Genomic DNA, 20,251 nt, shown 5'->3' with positions numbered 1-20,251 from the left:
CTCCCAAACATTTTATCCCTTATTTTTCTGGGCAAAACTTTTTACCCCCTCTTTCTGGTCAATAAAAACAAGATTATTTTTGTCTCTAAAAGAAACTGTATTGTTTATAGCTAGTAGGCAAAGGGTATTAAAGATAAAAGAATTTCTTTGGGTGGTAGAGGAGTTTATCTTTTCATGTAGAGATGCAGAGCTTAGAGAAACTTCCTTACCAATTTTTAACTGATCCTCTGTTAGAGACTATGTGATCAGGGAAATCAGTTGTTCTTTTATGCCTAGGTGGTTGAAGGCCCTTAGAGCTAAGAGGGTTGCAGTCCAGAATTTGAAAGAGAAACTAATGAGGGAGAGGGGTTTGGAGGGAATGCCCAGTTTATATATAAAATAGTGGTGATCTTGACTTCTTACTGACAACGTGCTTTATTGGTATGGGGTGAGTATCCTTTATTTGAAATTCTTGGGAGCAGAAGTATTTTGATTTCAGATTTTTTTTCCCAGATTTTGGAATATTTGGATAGACTTAACCAATTTAGCATCCCTAATTTTTAAAAAAATCTGAATCTGAAATACTCCAAAATCTAAAATTGTTTGAGCATCATTTGGAGCTTGTCACATTAGAGATGCTTAATCCATATCTAAATTCTTTGTGCCAGGAGAAGATTTAAAATCAGTGAGTTTTTCAAATTAGAAAAAAATTGATGTTAATAAAAAGTTATGAACAATAAAACATTCTTTTGATTTATAGTTATTTCTTATTGAGAATTAAATGGTAGTTTGACACAGATAATTTGGCAATAGAGAGAGGAGGGAAGGAAGGATATAGAAGCAGGACATATCAAAGATCTTCAGGGAGTTCATTTTGTGGCTTTTAGACAGACAGTTATTTTAAATATGGGCTTCATTTATCCCTATAGGCTTGTCATTTACTTAGTTTTGAAGGTTTAGTAGTAATGTGAATAGTATATTTTATCTAATCACTGTGAGTGCTTCCATAACCCTCACTAAACAAATGGTATAGGACTAGGAAGACTCAGTGACTTCTTCCTGTCTAACAGGGTATTAGTGATAGGCCTGGGACCAAAACCCAGTTGTTGGTAATTTGGAACCTTGTTGCTTACAGCTAGATAAGAATTATTGTTAAATTTGAACCACTGATCTTAGCAATAATGAGTAAATACATATTTATTAAATACCTACATGAAAATTCTCAGATAATTATATTTATCTCTATAGGACAGCTATTACATTTAAAAACAGTTTTAATTTTATAGCTATAACTGATATTCAGTTTTATGGTATCTTCTCATCTTATGTTCTAATTTGGGAAAATAAAAACTTTAGAAGTGATTTTAGCTTTCTTTGTCCCCCTTTTCCCTTGTACCAATCTATAGACACCACATAAGAGAGGGGAAATAATCTGGTAATGGCATATTACTGTTTAAGCAAACAAACAACAAACTTGCTTTTGCTCAAATAAGCTAATAAAACAATAAGTTCCATACCAGGAAATGAATTCTATCATATTGCTTATTAAAATATTGTCAGTTTACTGTTAATTGATGATCTGAAACTTTCTTTTGTCAGTAATGCCCTCCACCCAATGTTCACATCCTAATCCCTGGACCCTATCAATATATTACTTCATACAACAGAAGGAACTCTGCAGATTTGATTAAATTAATGATCTTGAAGTTGGAGAATTAGCCTCAGTTATTCTGGTAGACACAATATAATTAAAAGGGTCTTTACAAAAAGGAAACCAGAGGTCTTAGTCAAAGAAGGAGATGTGATAACAAAAACAGAGTTTGTAATAGTGTAAAACCAGGAAGCAAAGAATATTGGAAGCCTCTAAAAGATAGAAAAAAAGTAAAGTTCTACTGACTCCTTTATTTTGGTCCCATAAGATCCATTTTGGACTTCTGACCTCCAGAACTATAAGACGATAAATGCCTATTGTTTTAAACCAATACTTGGTGGTAATTCATTACAATAGCATTAGGAAACTAATACAGAGGACTGTGCATTTGCAGTTTTGAAAAATAAATGTAACAGGAGTGTATAGTTTATAAAACTTGTTAGTCTTTATTAAATTAGAGCATTGTAAAGACATAGGGACAGGTATACACATGAACCAAAGGACAGATTGTTGGCTTGCGTACAATTAAATGGGAGGATTGGAACAAGAATAAAATATTCTGATGCCTAAATTTGTTTTGTTTTGTTTTACAGTGCTGGGGAAAGAACTCAGGGCCTTGTGCATGCTAGGCAAGCACTCTACCATTTATATATTCCCCTAGTCCTCAACCCCTAGTTTTGAATTGTTTTTAAAGTTTTTGTTGATTTGTTTCTATGTTTTATTCATTAGATGATGTTGGTAAAATTTATTAGGAAATAAATTTTTAAATGTTTATAATTTGAAAATACTTATTTCAACTAAGTTATATAGTAATATTAATTAATTGGAAGAGTGCAGAAAACAAACATACACCTTTTCTTTCTCCTTTTAAAATATTAAATTGTTCAACCAGAATAGGAAAAGTTTTTTATATTTTGAAAGTTCTATGAAATATTTAGCTTTTTTTAAGTGTTTATTATTAGGTCTGGCAGTAAAAGGTCATTAACAGTTACAACCATAGTGTGAAATAATTGGTATATCTTTTACTCCCTTCTTCCTCCAATTTTGTATAATAATGAACATTGGCCTGCTCTTAAATTGTTTTATTTTTCTCTATTAGTGTGTATGTGTATATATGTATAGTGTGTGTATTTATAAACAAATATTCACAACAAAATTTCCATGATAAAAGAGACATTTGGTGTGAGGCACAAAATAGCTATGACTTAGAAGGCATAGGTTCTAAATCCACTTCCGATCTTCACTGCTATAGTGCTCTGTGACCTTGGGCAACCCACCTGTCTTCATGGGTCTTAATATGTTCACCTTTCAAATGACAGTTTGGAATTTCTTGTTTAAGATGGTAAATGAAACACAAAAAAAGGACAATGGCAATATCAGTGAATTAAGGTTTTTAAAAAATTTCTGAAATATTTAAAGTTGTTGGAATCTTGATAAGACAAAACAGCAGAGGAAGTGAGAATAAATAAATTAGTCATTTGTAATAAGAAAGACAATCTTTCTTTAATAGATCCTAAGAGGCTGTGAATATAGAGATGACAAGTATAAAAAATGAAACAAGTGGCTAAAATTAGGGATATTAATAAAAAATATGTCTGAAGAAATAGTTGTGCTCACAATATTCCCACCGCTTTCCCCATGCTCAGCATTTGTCCCTAGAGAGCTTATAAGTTAGTGAAGAATTATTAAATTGGGATCCAGAGAAAGACAGAAGCCCAGTGTGGGGAGCCCAACATTTGAGGTTGTCTTTCCCTTGGGGACATTTAAATTCTAAAAGGGGCAGATGAAGTATTTGACTAGTGCTTTGGACTGTCTTACGGATAAGAGATAGGGATTAGAGTTCAGGGCTTTCTAACAGAACCTAGCAAATTTCCTTTGCTTTGTATTGGGACCAAAAGTTACATCCTAAAAGTAAAGAAACCAGAGAGAGAGAGATAAGTCCATGGAGGCACATCTCATTTGCTGAACTTCTACAGAAGTGAACCTAAATTGTTAGTGTCCCCATATGCTTAGCAGAAGTAAATATAAATTCTTTCTGGAGGAAGATAGCATTGTGCTAGGTATCAATATTTCTAGGTAATAGTTTTTACAAAGCAAGATCTAGCACACAATAAAAAATAACTAAACATATAAGGCAATAAGAAAGATCCAACAGAAACAGATTCACAAGAGGTATTGGTATTATTATAGTCACATTTTAAAGTAATTATGATGATATGTATGTTCAAGGTAATAAAAGGCAAGATTAAAATTTTAGGTATAGAAATGAGAACTTTTTAAAAAGAGAACTAAATGGAAATTCTAGAACTCAGAACTATAATAACTGAATTAAGAATTTAATGAGTAAATTTAACAACATATTAGATATAACTGAAGGAAGAATTAGTTACCTAGAAGATATATCAGCAAAAATTTTCTAGAATAAAGCCTGGAGAGGCAAAAAGAGTAGGAAAACTATAAAAGAGAGAATATATTAATTTTTTGTTACTGAATAATAAATTACCACAAGATTAATGACTTAAAACAGCCCACATTTATTATCTCATGGTTCTTTAGGTCAGAAATCTGAGCCAGCTTGCCTGCAGTCTTGGCTCAGCATCTCACTTGAAGGCTGAAACCAAGATGTTGCCTGGGCTGAGCTCTTACATAGAGACTCTGGGGAAAAGTCTTTTTCCAAGTTTATTTCAGTTGTGGAAAGACTCTAGTTCCTTACTACTCTAGGTCTGAGGTCCCCAATCCTCTGTTCTTTCAAACAGAGGTCATTCATTGCTCCTAGAGGCTGCCTATTTTCCTTCTCAATTGACCCGGACTTTATCTTCAAGGCAACAATGGCATGACTAGTACTTCCTATGAAGCATATCTCTTACTTCCCTGCTTTCCACCAGCCAGTGTAAACTCTGTTTTTAAAGGGCTCTTTTAAGAAGCCTAGGCAATCAATGTAATGAGATCCCATCTTAAAAAAACAAGACAAAAAACAGAAGGAAAAAAAAAAAAAGAAAATGAAAGTTCGAAAAGGATACCATTTAAAATAGGATAACATTTTTTCTTATTACATTTGTAGGTGAAAAATCATAAAAAATGGGAAAGACCTCTACAAAAAGCTAAAATATATTAGAAGAAATAAACAATTGTGGGATATATCATGTTTATTAATTATATAATGAATAAATTAAGGTATCAGTTTTCAAACTTGTCTATAGACTGATTATAACCTACATCTAAATAGCCTTTTCTTAAAAAATGAAATTAATAAGATGATTCTAACAATTACATGTAAAATTAAAGTTTCAAAAATGATCAAAATACCCTTTAAGAAAAAGGGGGAAAGACTCTTACAGATACAAAGACTAACTAGGAAACTGTGGTGATTTGATGGTGTGATGTGGATACAAGGTGAAACAACAGAGCAGTGGAATACCATAAAGAACCTAGAAACAGAATAATACACAGATGGGCTTATGATTTATTATAGTAGTGGTCTTACCAAGCATTGGGGAAAGGATAGTCTTTTCAGTAAATGGGCATATTAATATTTACATGGAAAAAAGTGAAATTTAACCCCAACCTCACATTATATACAAAATTCAATCTCAGTTGAATTCCTCTGAATGTGAAAGAAAAAGTATTAAAGCTATTTAAATTTAATATAGGAGGAATTTTTTCATGATCTTTGGGGTAAAAGACATCTTTAAACAAGACATAAAAAGCATGCATCATAAAAGATTCATAAATTTATATTAAAATTAAAATTTTAATTTATTAAAATTAAGAAACTAGAGAGACAAGCATAAGCATAAGAAGATACAGTCTGAGCAGGCATGGTGGCTCATGCCTGTAATCCCAGCGGCTCAGGAGGCTTAGGCAGGAGGATCACAAGTTCAAAGCCAGGCTCAGCAACGGGAAGGTTCTAAGCAACTCAGTAAGACCTTGTCTCAAAATAAAATACAAAATACGGCTGGGGATGTGGCTCAGTGGTCAAGTGCCTCTGAGTTCAATCCCTGGTACCTGCCCCTCCAAAAAAGAAGATACAGTCTACCTTTCATATCCCTAGGTTCTGCAGATTGAAAAAATATTCCATCTGTACTAAACACATACAGACTTCTTACCCTGTTATTTTTCCCTAAACAAAACAGTATAACAACTATTTATACAGTATATACATTATATTAGGTATTATAATTAATATAGAGATAAAGTATATGGAAGAATGTACATAGGATATATGCAAATACCATATCATTTTATGTAAGGGACTTGAGTATCTGTGGAGGGTTCTAGGTCCAATCTTCCATGGATACTGAGGGATGAGTATAGACTGACCAAAGTCTCTTATTCTGAATATATAAAGAGCTCTAATCAATAAATCAGAGACAATCAAATAAAAAATATGTTGTCATAAAAGAGGAAATTCAAATAACTGAAAAACAGAAAAAATATGCTTAATGTCATTGTTCATCAGGGCAATGCAAATTAAAGTTGTATTCTCATTTATACAATGAATACCACTGTACAGTCAGCACAATGGTTAAAAAAGTAAAATGTAGATAATACCAAGTATTGGTGAGAATATAGAACAGCTCACATACAGCTCCCACAGGTAAACTTTTTGTTTAGTGCAGGTGGACCTAGAAATTAATAGAATAACTTTGGGAATGTATACCAAAATAGAATATATTCATTCCCACTTTTAGCTATTAACTTATCAGAAATACATACATAGGGAACCTGGACCTATATAAAGAATATTTATGACAATATTTATTACAGTTACTTGAAGACTAAAAGCAACTAAAATATCTGTCAATGTTAGGTGATATAGTCATGAAATGAATATTATAACAATGACAGAATGAATTATAACTATACAGAATAATGGGTGAAACTCATAAATACAATGTTGAACAAAAGAAATCATATATAGATTTCAAAAACCAAACAAAAAATAAACTATGGGACCTTAAGGAGGTGTGTTTAGCAAGTGAAAGCAAAGAAGTGATTACCATAAAAGCCAGAAGTAGTTCTTGTCTTTGGTGGACAGGAAGGATAACAGTTGGAAGGGTTGTGTGAGGAGAACTTTGAGCAGCTGATTGAACATGGCTCTTTATGATAAATCATTGATCTGAAGAACAAAACACAAAATTCGGGAATAAATATCAGATAGACTGCCTCCTTGCCAACAATACTCAAAGATGGAAATCAGTGGAGCAATGGCCTTCAAGTTCTGAGAGAAAATTGATTTTTAACTTTAGAAGGAAAATTATCAATGCAAGATGAGGGCAAAGTAAGGCTCTTTCTCTTCTACATACTTTTTCTGGGGAAATTCCTTGAGGATGGACTCTAATAAGAAAGACAATGTCATAACGTGTAACATGAGAAACAAAAGAGGCAGTGAACAGAAATCCCAGGTTAATAGCTATGTAGTGGCTTTAAAAGAAGCTCCAAGATGCATGTATGTGAGTGGCAGCAAAGGTCATGTGATATTTAGAAAATGAAATGTGATCCCAGCTCTATAACTAGTAATATTTACATGTTCACATTCAGTGTATTGGTTTTCATTTAAACCCATCCTAAGGAGGAAACACAGAATACTTAGCTATAAATATAAAATAAATATGTTAGTAAGCTTAACCATTTATGACTGAATTTTGGAAGAAAAAGGAGGATGGTAGAGAGTAAAAGAAAGGAGATAGGGGATGCAATAAAATTGTCTCATTTCACATACTTGGAAGTCCAGAAGTACCTTTGAAAACTGATGGAACAAGAAGTTTAGGCATATTATTTAAAGATATAAAGGCAACCAAAAAAAAAAAAACCCTAAAATTAACATAAGATCAAAACTGGGAGGTGTTAGGAATTTCAAGTACATGGCTAAATACTTAGTTTTTATAATAGGTAGCAAATAGTTACTTTCTAAAGTTGGTAAATGAATAAATAGTGATTAAAAATATTTTTTCTGAAGCTAAAAAGTGATCACAAGAACCCAAACCAGAAATACTTGGAAGTCATAGCTTCTGGAGTCAGAGCCAGGAATGAAGAAGCATGTGTCTACTCAGATGCTTAAAATAGGCCCATTTGGCTCATTTTGGACAAAATGTTTTTAACTGACAAAAAGTATATGTTTATCGTGTAGAGCATGTAGTTTTGAAATGTGCATACATTATGGAATAGCTAAATTGAGCTAATTTACATATGTATTACTTCACATACTTCAATTTTTTGTAGTGAGAATGCTTTAAATCTATTCTCAGCAATTTTCAAGACTATACCATGTTATTAACCGTAGTCACCATGTTATATAGGAGAAGGCAAATTTAACTCATAACTCCTGTCTAACTGAAATTTTGGACAAAACTTTTAAAACCAAGATGTGTCTGTTTTCAAATTGTTGAATCTGATAAATATTTTGATATAAATGAACACAAATAGATTAATCTTTAATATTTTATGATTCATGTGATTGGCAAGTGGGTATGTAGATTTATGTATGTGTATACACACACATGTACTATGAAATAAATTAAAGAAAAAGTAGTTAAGAATGACATTTCTAGTAATTCTTAACCAAATGCTATGGTGACAGCCTTCAATTTAAAAATAGATTGAATTAAATTAGAGTTGTTTGGCCAAAAAGCATCATTAAGAGAAAATAATAAATAAAACAGTGTTATAGACTTAATAAAATAAATAAATAATTAGGAGCAATATTTTAAATGATGCTTAGGTTCTCTGATGTTCTTAAGCTATTTTTACCCCTAATGATTAATCAAAAGGTAATAACCCTAATAATGGTATTTAGTGCTAAGGTGAAACCTGAAAATATGCCATTAGGCTACTCAATTTTCATGTCTCTTTCCTGGAGGAAAATGAACACCAAATTTCATCATGGAACTTGAAATGCTGGAAACAGAGACTCTAGATTTTATTCTTACTATAATAGAAGGAAGTATTTCTAGCAAAATTTTTATATAGCAATTGATTACATTTTTATTAGATTTGATTAGATTTGATTAGATTTTGTATCTTGGGGATTTACCACGAACTGAGATTTTGGCTTCTATTTCTTTTTAAGATTCTTTTGTCTGTGAAAAATATCATCAGAATTTAGATTGATTAAATTCTCTTCATGAGCATAACCATTTCCTCTGCTTTGATGCTCCTTAATATATTTTACTTACTGATAAAAATAATGAATATTTTCAATTTCTTGACCTGAAGATTTCATTTCTTCACCAGTCTTAGATGCTCTGCATTAAATTACCTATAATAATCTCAACTAACATGATGAAAGTTTAATGTGCAAAGGATCACTGTATCCCATCCTAATTGCAGCTGAAATTTCCATGACTCCATGCAAGAGTTAGTTCATCCTGCCATCTTGGCCAATTCACTTTTCTCTTCTGGTGTACAAGTCCCTTTACTACAAACAAGTAGAAAGATTTTCCCACATTATTCATTTTAAAAGATAATTTATTGGATACATATATTTCCATTGTTATTTTTTCTAAAATCATCCTAATGGATTGTTTATTATATTTCCTAATTATAGTGCTGCTTTTGATACAGTTCTTGGGATAAATGTTGCAGTCAAGAAACTAAGTCGTCCTTTTCAAAATCAAACTCATGCAAAGAGAGCTTACCGTGAACTTGTCCTCCTAAAATGTGTCAATCATAAAAATGTAAGTTATGTATTTGTTTCCTCTGTGTGTATGCTTTGGTGTTGTCAGTGATATGATAATCTTTTGGAGATTCATTAAATTTAGACCTAGGATAAATGAGAAAAAAAGCCTATTAAAATGATTATATTTTATTGATAAAATTCTTAATCATCACTGGGAAGATTGAAGTTAGAAAGAGGATTCATCATCCATAGGAATTTAGGTCACTCAACTAAGGAATGCCAATTAATCCTGTGACACTTCTTTCTCTATAAACATTACTTCTGTCACTATAAAATAGTAACATATATTGACCTAATAAATTTAAAAACAACTAAATATTTTTTGGAAAAAAATATTTTTGAAAGATGTACTTTTTACTTTGTATACAGAGATCTCTGTTTTAAATTACATGTTTTTAGATGATGTGACATTCAGGATAGCTGTACTTGTCATCTCCACAGAAATCAAAACACTAAGTTTTGAGAAGAAATACTATATCTCTAGAAAAATGAGGTTTGGTCAAGTGTACTCTATGTCCTACTTATGATTTCTGAGCATTTTTGATTTTTGATAACCTGGCCATGTGGTGAAATAATAAAATGGGAAATCTAAGAGATTTTAGAAATCAATTCATGAGGACCACCCCGCTGCCTTTTTGTTTTAAAGAGGGAAGAATAGTTAAGATTACACTAAACTTTATATGGTTCCCTTTGTTTTAACATTTATGCTAGATCTTTCTGGTGTAGGGACATTAAATACAAACCTAAAATGGATTCATTTTTTTGAATCAGTGGTTTAAGTTGGTCGTAATTTCTTAAATAGATGCTTTATTTTATTTGAAAATTTTTCTATGTTATATAATATATGGTTTTATTTATTTTTAAATTCAAACAATATATATATATATATATATATATATATATATATGAAAGCAAAAATTCCCTAGTTCCTCCATCAACAGATCACTAGCATTAACATTTTTTGATGAGCATTCTTTCACATATGTGTGCACATTTATATAAGCAAGATTATATTATTCTTCATCCTGGTTTATAATGTCAGTAGATCCCATATACTTTAATGAACATAGATATAAGTCATTTTTTAAATTGGTTCCATAATACAGATGTACAATGATTTATTTAACAAATCACACATCATTGGATATTATTTCTAGTTTTTTGTGGTTATAAGCAATGCTACAATGAGCACTTATACATGAATCTTTGCACATTTATCCGGGTGAATTTCTTGGCCAAGATTGCTGACCAAAGAATATTCACACTTCTGGTTTTAATATATGCTGACAAACTGACATCAGGGGAGGCTGTCAGTTTTATACTTTCATTAAAATATCTAAGAATGTCTTCTGCTTTAGAATTCAGAATTCAGAATTGTTGGTTTTTTGTTTGTGGTTTTTCTTTTTTGCTAGTTTGATAGATAACAAATGCTATTTTTTTTTTTTTTTTTGGTACCAGAGATTGAACCCAGGGGTAGTTAACTATGAGCTACATCCCTAGCCCATTTGTGTATTTTATTTAGAGACAGGGTCTCACTGAATTGCTAAGTGCCTCACTAATCTGCTGAGACTGGCTTTGAACTCAATCCTCCTGCCTCAGCCTCCTGAGTTGCTGAGATTACAGGCATATGCCACTGTACCCGGCTGACATATACTATCTTATTTATGAAGTTGAATTCCTTTTTGTATGTTTATGAGTCAGTTTTTATTTAATTGAAAACTTGCTTTTCAGGGTCTTTGTCCATTTTCATTTTCATCTCTTTCTTGTGCATTTTTAGGTTTTTGTATATTCAAACAATGAACTTCTTTTCACATTTATCATTATGCTTTTGCCATACTGATTTTTTAATCCATTTTTTGTTTTATTTTAATTTAATCAGATATACAAAGTTTGCTGCCATGCTTATAAAAGATTTTTTTGTACCAGGATTAAATAAATGTTTATTCATATTCTAATGTTTTATAATTTCTGGTTCTAGATTTAAAACTTTGTTCCATTTTGAGTTGATTTTGATATAAGGATATATGGATACAATTTTATTTTTTCTGTAATTAACTAGTCATCCAATCCTAGACAGTGAAAAATTTATCTTTCCCTTGGTCATTTGAAATGACTAAGGAGGTATGTTTGGTGTGCAGAGCAATGAGACATCGTTTACAACTATGCAGGCCAAGGAAGAGGTCTGCAGTGCAGTCAACTCTTTAACCCTCTTTAAGTAAACACGTACTGCTATGAGGCATTTCATCTTTATCACACCAAAAACTATAAGCTAAGCCTTCATATTTCAAAACTTTTTAATTTTGTACATATTATTTAAGTTTTCAGAGTTAATATATTACTTTAATTAATGTTTTCCTACCCATAATTTTACCTCTTTTACTTTCAGAGCCAAAATGACATTCTTTGTTTAAATTCTGTAGTAGTAGTTTAGGTTACTAGAGATATATAAAAGTGATTTGATTAAAAGTTTGTCTTATCTTCAATTGATGTTTAACTTTTTAAAAATGCCATGTAATAGAATATTTTGGTAAAAACCTTAATAATAATAATAATAATAAAATATTGCGTTTTCTGTGATTTTTTTCTAATTCTAATACATTTTAATGTACAACTTTTATAATCAAGAAGAGTCATCTGAGATACTGATATATAATTTTTCTTTTCAGATAATTAGTTTGTTAAATGTGTTTACACCACAAAAAACTTTAGAAGAATTTCAAGATGTGTAAGTATCATTTTTATTTGGTAACATACAATAAAAATCACTGAACATTTTAAAGTAACTGCTTTTTATGTTTAGAAAATGTAGGTGACCATGTAGTTTTGTTGATATCATAGATACTTTTGTCTGTGGTTGACAAATACTAGGAAAAATGGATCATAATATTTAGATATTTGTGCCCAGAATGTTGTCATCTCCATAGCAGGCAAAGGATAATGGAAAGAATTTCTGTGAGCACAAAGTGTCCATTAATACTGCTACCCTTGTAGTTGTACTGAACTATAAAATGTTTTCTTCAGGCCCTGATATCCAGAATTGCAGGGTTTGGGTATTTAGAACTGTTATTTGAAATGATATGTCATTAAGTATCATGTGTTTCCAGACCTCTAAACAGAGCCATCTTACTAACAGTGAAATAGAATACTAATTTATATTTTGAGACATAATGCCCAACTTCATCCTAAATTTATTGATGTATTTGGTCAATTCAATTTGATTGCCCACCATATGTTATACATTTTCTTGGATTTGCTATACATTTATGATCAGTACAAGCAAGAATTCCTTTTATTACTTATGAATTATATATGATAAACTCCCTCCTAGAGCCTTGCTGGGAAAGCTAGGAAAGACAGACAATAAATATAATATATAAGGAAAAAGTGTAGTTCATCAGAATGTGTTCAGTGCTTTGGACAAAAAGTCAGGCTGGGTCAGGGAATCAGAAATACTGGGGACTGGGAATCAGGCTGCAATTTTAAATAGGGTGGTATATTGGTCAAGGTTCTTTGGAGAGACAGAACCAATAGGAGATGTATGTAGATATGTGAGAGGGAATTTATTAGGAAAAAATGGCTCACATGATTATGGTGGCCAAGAAGTCTCTTGACAGGTCATTTTCAAGCTGGAGATTCTGGATGCTGCTAGCATGGCTCAGTCCCAGTCAAAAGGCTGCAGATCAGGAAGCCAATGGTGTAACTTTTAGAATGAGGCCAAAGGCCTGAGTACTAAGGAGACTGCTAATGTACAAGTCCCAGAATTAAAAAAAAAAAAAAAAAAAAAAAAAACAGGGAGCCTAGAGTTCTGATATCCAAGGCAGTAGAAAAGTCTCTCAGCTCTTGGAGAAAAGTCCAACTTACTTTCTGTGTTTGATCTCTTTGGGCCCTGAGCCAATTAGATGGTGCTTGCCCACACTGATGACAGATCTTCCCTACTTAGTACACTCAGTCTCAACATGCTATTCTCCTTCAGAAACATGCTCCTAAACACACCTTGAATAATGCTTTACCAGATTTCCTTAGTGTAGCCAAATTGACACCTAAAATGAACTATCACAGGGTAATTAGGGAAATACCTCAGTGAGTTGATGACATTTGAAGAAAGCCTTGAAGGAAGTGAGAGATTTGGTCCTATAGATATTTGGAGTAAGGTGCAATTGAGATAGAATAAACAGACAAAGTAAAGGAATAGCAGTGAGACCTCTCCCCATGGTTGTGAAGTCCTCCAAAAGGCCAGTGTAGCTAGAGTTGGGGCAGGGAGGAAAGTGGTTTCAGAGAAGTGGTATGCCTAGATACTGCAGTAAGAAGGTCCCTTCACTCTGAACCTGTAAGATTTCGAGCAGAGCAGTGAGCTGCCCTGGCTTTTGTTTTCAAAGAATAACTGTTTAGGGATAGAGAACCCTCTGTAAAGGGTAGGATCCCAGTTAGTAAGAGAAGTTATTACAGCTATCATGTAATATATTATGGTGGGTAATAGGGTGAAGAGAGGAGACTGGAACCCAAAACTGTTTTGAAGGTAAAGTTGCAGTATTTGCTGTTAGGTAGGATGTGTGGTATGAAAGAGAGGATTTGAGAACCACACCTAGATGTTTGAGCACCTTCATGAGGAAGGAGCTCTGAACTGAGATGAGGAAAGTTATGAGACGAGCAGATTAAGGGTGGGGAGCAGGTGGAACTAGGTGTTCAGTTTTTGACATGGACATTCACTTATTGGACATCCAAGTGGAACTTTGAAGTACACAGGTAGATAAGTGAGCCTGGGATTCAGGAGAGAAGTATGTGTCAAAGTTTGGAATTTGGGAAACTGTAAATGGTACTTAAAGCTGTGAGTCTGGAATTCACCAGGATAGTGTGTGTAGTTAGAGAAAAGAGCCAAAACTGATTTCTGGACACTCCAATAGGAAGCTGACCTTTCAGGGTATGAAAGGTCAGGACAATCAGCCAGGACCAGGCCATTGGATTTAGCAACATGAAAGTTATAGATGGTCTTGAGGACAGTTTCAGCAGAATGATAGAGGCACAAGTCTGATCAGAATGTCATTAAGAAAAAAAAAATAGATGAAGAATTATAGTTAGCAAGTATAACTACCTCTTTGGGGAGTTAAGCCTGAAGAGGGAGCCAAAAGGTGGAGCAGTAGGTGGTGAGGAAAGTAGAATTTAAAGTTTTAATTTTGTTATTGTGTGATCGCTTTTAAAAAATATGCTTTTTTAAAAAAAGTAAATTTAGATTCATAGCAAAATTGAGCAGAAGGTGCAGAGTCTCTATATATCCTCTCCCCCTTTACAGAGCCTCTCTATCATTAGCATCCCCCACCAGGATAGTTCATTTGTTAAAGATTGATGAACCTATAACAGCATGGTCTATATCTTGGTAAGAATAATCAAATAGAAAAAAGTAGAAGAATTTGTATGAGATTCTATTTGCTGTGATATAAAAATTGTTTTGTTTTTAACTTGAAATCAAGACATTGAGTAAGTTAGTTTTTTTATGTCCTTTGGAAACTTTTTACAAAGTTCTATTATACATTTGATTCTTTTTAAGATACCTTATATATATTTAGAGAAAATAAGTTATCTTTTTACATTAGACAATGAGATGATTAGATAAGTTATTGCTATTTCATAAAAATTCTGGTTTAATAAACAAAGAAATGTTAGATAATTTTCATGTATATAGCTGATGTTTTTTTTTTTTTTTAAAGAGAGAGAGAGAATTTTTGGTATTTATTTTTCGATGGACACAGCATCTTTGTTTGTATGTGGTACTGAGGACCGAACCCGGGCCGCATGCATGCCAGGCGAGCGCGCTACCACTTGAGCCACATCCCCAGCCCCATAGCTGACATTTTTTGTTTGTTTGTTTTTATCCCAGGTATTTGGTTATGGAACTAATGGATGCTAACTTATGTCAGGTTATTCATATGGAGTTGGATCATGAAAGAATGTCCTACCTTCTTTACCAGATGCTTTGTGGTATTAAACATCTACATTCAGCTGGTATAATTCACAGAGTAAGTAGTGATAACATGATAATTTTATTTTTAAAATAACCATCATTTGGTCGTCACAATCCTCTAAATTAAAAAAAAAACTTAATTTTTTAAAGAAATTCAACAGTGTTAAAAATTCAGATATACTATAGTATATTTTGTTATATTTCAAAACATTGTTCAGATCAGAAAACATTTTTGGTACTCTGGCACAGGGATGAGGGAGCTATAGGGATATAGCTCCTGCAGCTCAGTCTGGTACTTCAGAGGAATCCTTTTTTGTTGTTTTTTTTGTTTTTTGTTTATTTTAACTTAGAGAAAAATTGCAAGAATATGACAAGAGAATTCCCAAATAACATATTCAAAATTTCTCCAAGTGTTAACATTTTTGCCATATTTGAAATATCTTTTTTTGAGCAAGGAATTTAGGTTTGGGAAAAGGGAAAATTAGGGCCCAAATAGTATGATGGAGTTACCTGTACTGTCAGGAAATAATACTTAAAAACCAAAGAGATAAATGTAATTCTCCAAGTTGGTTGTATACGTTTTTATCATTTTGACTTGTACTGCTATATAAGTAGAACATCATGATAGAATTTTTTTAAGTACCTAAAATGTTGAGTGAAACTAGCAGCAGAGATAATACATTTTTATTGGAATTAGATAGTCTTAGCATCCCCTAAATCATTTTTAAAATTTTTTATTTGTTCTTTTTAGTTATACATGATAGTAGAATGTATTTTGACATATCATACATACATGGGATATAACTACCCATTCTTGTGCTTGTACATGATGTGGAGTTACACTGATCTTGTGTTCATACATGAACACAGGAAAGTTACATCTGATTCATTCTACAGTCTTTCCCATTTCCATCTTCTCCTTTCCCCTATTCACCCTGTTCAGTCCAGTGAACCTCCACTCCCTGCCTCTGCTGCCTCTCTGTAATCATCATCTGCATATCAGAGAGAACATTTGGCCTTTGGTTTTTGGGGATTGTCTTATTTCACTTAGTGTGATAGTCTCCAGTTCCATCAATTTACTTGCAAATGCCATAATTTTATTCTTCATTAAGGCTGAGTGATATTCCTTTGTGTGTATATACCACATTTTCTTTATCCATTCATCTGTTGGAGGGCACCTAGGTTGGTTTCATAGCTTAGCTATTATGAATTGAGTTGCTATAAACATTAATGTGTCTGAATCACTGCAGAAGGCTGATTTTAAGTCCTTTGGATATATGCTAAGGAGTGGGTCAAGTGATAGTTCCATTCCAAATTTTCTGAGGAATCTCCGCACTGCTTTCCAGAGTAGATGCACCAATTTGCAGTCCCACCAGGAATGTATGAGTGTACCTTTTAGGTGTCAGGGAAGGTTCGGTCTATCATGTCACTGAACAGAAGCTTCCCACAGTGGCACCCACCCAGAGAGGGCAGAGATCTGGCACATCATTCTCCTAGAGGCTAGCACTCTGATAAGCATCTGGTTTGCCCACCAGAGTGCTGTTGTTTAAAGTGTAGTCTTTGCTGCCACCAAGTGGTCAATTAAAATAATATAAGTGATTATGGCAAATTTACTTTAAAAACTGTAACACTAGACTCCTGGATTAAAAAATAAAGATTCCTAATGAACCATTCTATTTATACTCCTAAAATTTTCACAGGCCTTTAAATAATATAAGTAACTCTTAATATCTCATAAATACATTTATTTTCTGTTAAATTCATGCTTTAGAATAATTTCTTAGATTCTTAAGCCCTAGTAATTTTGGAAGGGGAAACAATTTGCCTTACTTGCTCCTCCCCTCTTTGGCCCAGTGGTAAGTGGGAAACGAATATCACCCAGTGAGAATTACAGCACATACTTGCCTTTATGAAATATCCTGTCTTACAGCCCAGGGTCCATTCTTACCAACCAGCAGGCAGGTCAGAAAGGACCCAAAGTGTATATGGATTGCCTGCCAGAGTGTTTAGAAACCTATGAAGACCTGAGAGAACAATTTCATGACCCACCTCTGCACCATCTTCACCCTTTAATAACTGGGTTCCTGTGTTCCTCCCTTTGGAAATGGGTTTTCAGTTATATTTACTTCCCTGTCAATATTTTGAACATGGACTTCACAACACTGATCTTTTATTTGCTTGAGGTGTTTGTTTTAAGGGGGAGTAGTATGTTCTTATTGCAGAACCCTGTTTTCTTCCCGGCCATCTAAATCTCTCAGTACCTCAGATGTTTCAGAACCTCAGGTCTTTCATCAGTTTCACCTTGTCAACAAGCCTCTCTTGGAACCTCAGTTCCACCCCTATTTGTTTTGGTTGCCATCATATTTGATACAGAAGACTACCCTGAATTTCCCCCAACATTTTCCTGGGGAGTTCATTCACCTCCCTCCAGTGTGGATTTGCTGCTTCCTGACCCTCCTTATCACTCTCTCTGATTACTCTCTAAACTTATCACTCTCTCTGATTACTCTCTAATTGTGGATGGGATATATCTTCCAATAGCTTCCTAAAAAATGATACATGAATGGAAAGCCTGTGAGGAGAAAAAGTGGAAGTCAGTCAGAAGAGCTCGGAAAGCAGTCAGAGGGCAGTGCAGCAGTCAGAGGTCTCAAATGTCTGGAATTCTCTACTCTATCCTTTACACCCTAATAGTTTGGTTGGATGTAGAATTCTTGGTTACAAATCAGCTGCCTTCAGATTGGTGAATGCAGTATTCTTTCTTTCAGAATTCCTTTCGTAGAATTCCAAGATGTTTGTATTATTTCTTTCAAAACACCTTCTTCAGAGCTGGGAATATAGCTCAGTTGGTAGAGTGCTTGCCTCTCCTGCACAAGGCTCTGGGTTCAATCCCCAGCACCAGGGAAAAATAATAAAAAAAGTTATTTTTCATTTATTTTTTAAATCAAAAAGTCAGGTTTATGAGAAATTAAAAAAAAAAAAAACCTCTTCACTCTGTTCTTTATTCTCTCTTCCTCCAAAGCATAATTTAGTTGGAATTTTAAAGTTCCTTTTTTCTAGCATTTTGTTCTTGTTGCAAGGAGTACTACCACATCTCTGAGGGTAAATTTTTTATATATTTTTTATTACTCTGTGCATTGTTTATCTCTTCCCTTTCTTTTTCAGTGTGGTTGGTCCCTCCCTGTAATGTGGAAGGTTTTCATCAAATAGCCACTCTTTGTGGTCTAATCACACTTAAGACTAAAACATTAGAAGGCTGACTGGAAGTGCTAAATATATGAGCAGGAATTATTGGCTGACAGGTTTCTTTAGGGCAATAGGTATCATTGTCTATAGACTTTTCTCTGGGGGCCATTTAGTTTCTCTAGAAAAGCCTCCTCCAGTCTCTTATGGAGGCATATAAGTTTCGCTGCTGGCATTTTAGGACTGTGTGGGGTGGAGCTAGGATTCTTATGTGGCAGAAGAGGCTTCCTCTGAAGAGCACGGTCCCCAGGCTGGATCCTTTTCCCACACACTTCTCTGTACTTAATACCAGTATATTTACTAGTATAATGCCTTCAGCCCTTGAGTCAGGCTTCAGTTTCATGGCCTTCATGTAATAGGCCAGCAGTAGTGTGGAAGAAGTAGATGCTTAACTTCTAGAATGGAGATGAGGATCTGGGAGGTCTAGCTGCTCCTTACCTGGAATTGAAAATATAAATCCCTCAGTGTTCCACTCTTTGCCTTCCCCTGCCTTCCATAGTACCAGTGGTTCACTTCCTGGGTCTTTCCTGAATCTAATAGTCCAAATTATCTTACTTTGGATCTCACCTCAGTGGTTAGAATTTCCTTAACCCAGGAATCTATTGCTTTTTTCCCGCTTCCCATCCTCACAGGTCATGTTTCCATTGAAAGCATCAGCAGTCCACAGAGGCATTAGACATGCAGGAGATTTGCTAGGAGAAGGCCTATGAGGGGGGAGAGTGGGAGCAAGTCACCTGGGAAAGTAACCAGAGGATAGTACAGACTTGACCCCTAGAAAAATGAAACAAGGTTAGTGAGACAATTGCAGGTGACAGTATGGCTCTAAAAAGCTTTGGCTTAGACATAGAACTCTTCAAATCAACCATCAGTGGACTTTGGTATCCACAGGAATGGGCCCACCTCCATTCTCCTGCCTACTAGTCACTTGCTGAGAGCCATCTTGCGGGGCAAGGCCATGGAGTGAACAGAGTAGTAAGTTCAGGAAGCAGTAGCTGAGGCCATCATCAATTGTACTTCTGCAACAGGAGACCGTCTAGTACATTCCCATGGCCCCCATCCTCCAGCCTTCTCATCTCTACTTCTCTACGTGGATTGGGGAGCATCTTCCCTCTGGTTTCCATGATTGCTTCTTCCCCAGGGAAAGTTTGGAAGATGGAGGTTAGTGGGACAAGATCCTCTCAGTGCAAATGATCTCTGAACTACATGAGAGTTCATTCTCTTCCTTCTCCATTATTCATTCTCAGAGCTATCACTTTGGCAGGTGTCTGTGGTGTACCTAGTACACAACCCAAACCTTCACTTCCAAGGGGTCTGAGTCCTGTGGCTCACAGTAGGCCACTAGGTCCTTGAACCCACCCATTGGACATCCCCCCAGTCCCTAATTGTGTGGCTGTAACTGATATAATTTGCAGTATGAGTAATTCCTACATTAGTTCCTTGGCCTGTGAGGTAAGAGTTATGAGGACAGGGAAGGCCAAATGGACACCTGAAACTGCCTCCCTCAAGATAATAAAATCATTCTTGTACCCTGCAGGGCTGAAAGGATAGATAGAGATTAGCATAATCATTAAAACTTCAAGGATGCAAGGATGATGGTCCCTCTTACATCTCAGTTTAATTCATTTGTCCAGCCCTTGAAGACACTAGATGGATCCTGAAGAACAGCCATAGATTATCATAGCCTTAACTATCTAGTAGTCCCATTTGCAACTACCATGTCTGGAAAGTATAGTTGATAGAGCAGATT

General features: G+C 34.3%; 1 protein-coding gene across 2 annotated transcripts in view; it reads left to right on the top strand.

Annotated features, from left to right (window-relative positions):
- Positions 1 to 20,251, top strand: part of Mapk9 (mitogen-activated protein kinase 9) — a 51,262-nt gene that overhangs the window by 11,913 nt on the left and 19,098 nt on the right. For both annotated transcript variants that reach the window (XM_026412290.2, XM_026412291.2), the window contains exons 3-5: positions 9,177 to 9,306; positions 11,975 to 12,033; positions 15,181 to 15,319. In XM_026412290.2, the coding sequence (XP_026268075.2) occupies positions 9,177 to 9,306; positions 11,975 to 12,033; positions 15,181 to 15,319 (328 nt within the window). The remainder of the gene's footprint in view (positions 1 to 9,176; positions 9,307 to 11,974; positions 12,034 to 15,180; positions 15,320 to 20,251) is intronic.

Source organism: Urocitellus parryii, chromosome 1 (genome assembly GCF_045843805.1).
Source record: "Urocitellus parryii isolate mUroPar1 chromosome 1, mUroPar1.hap1, whole genome shotgun sequence".
In the NCBI taxonomy this organism is placed as follows: Eukaryota; Metazoa; Chordata; class Mammalia; order Rodentia; family Sciuridae; genus Urocitellus; species Urocitellus parryii.
This window is presented reverse-complemented; position numbering and strand designations above follow the sequence as displayed.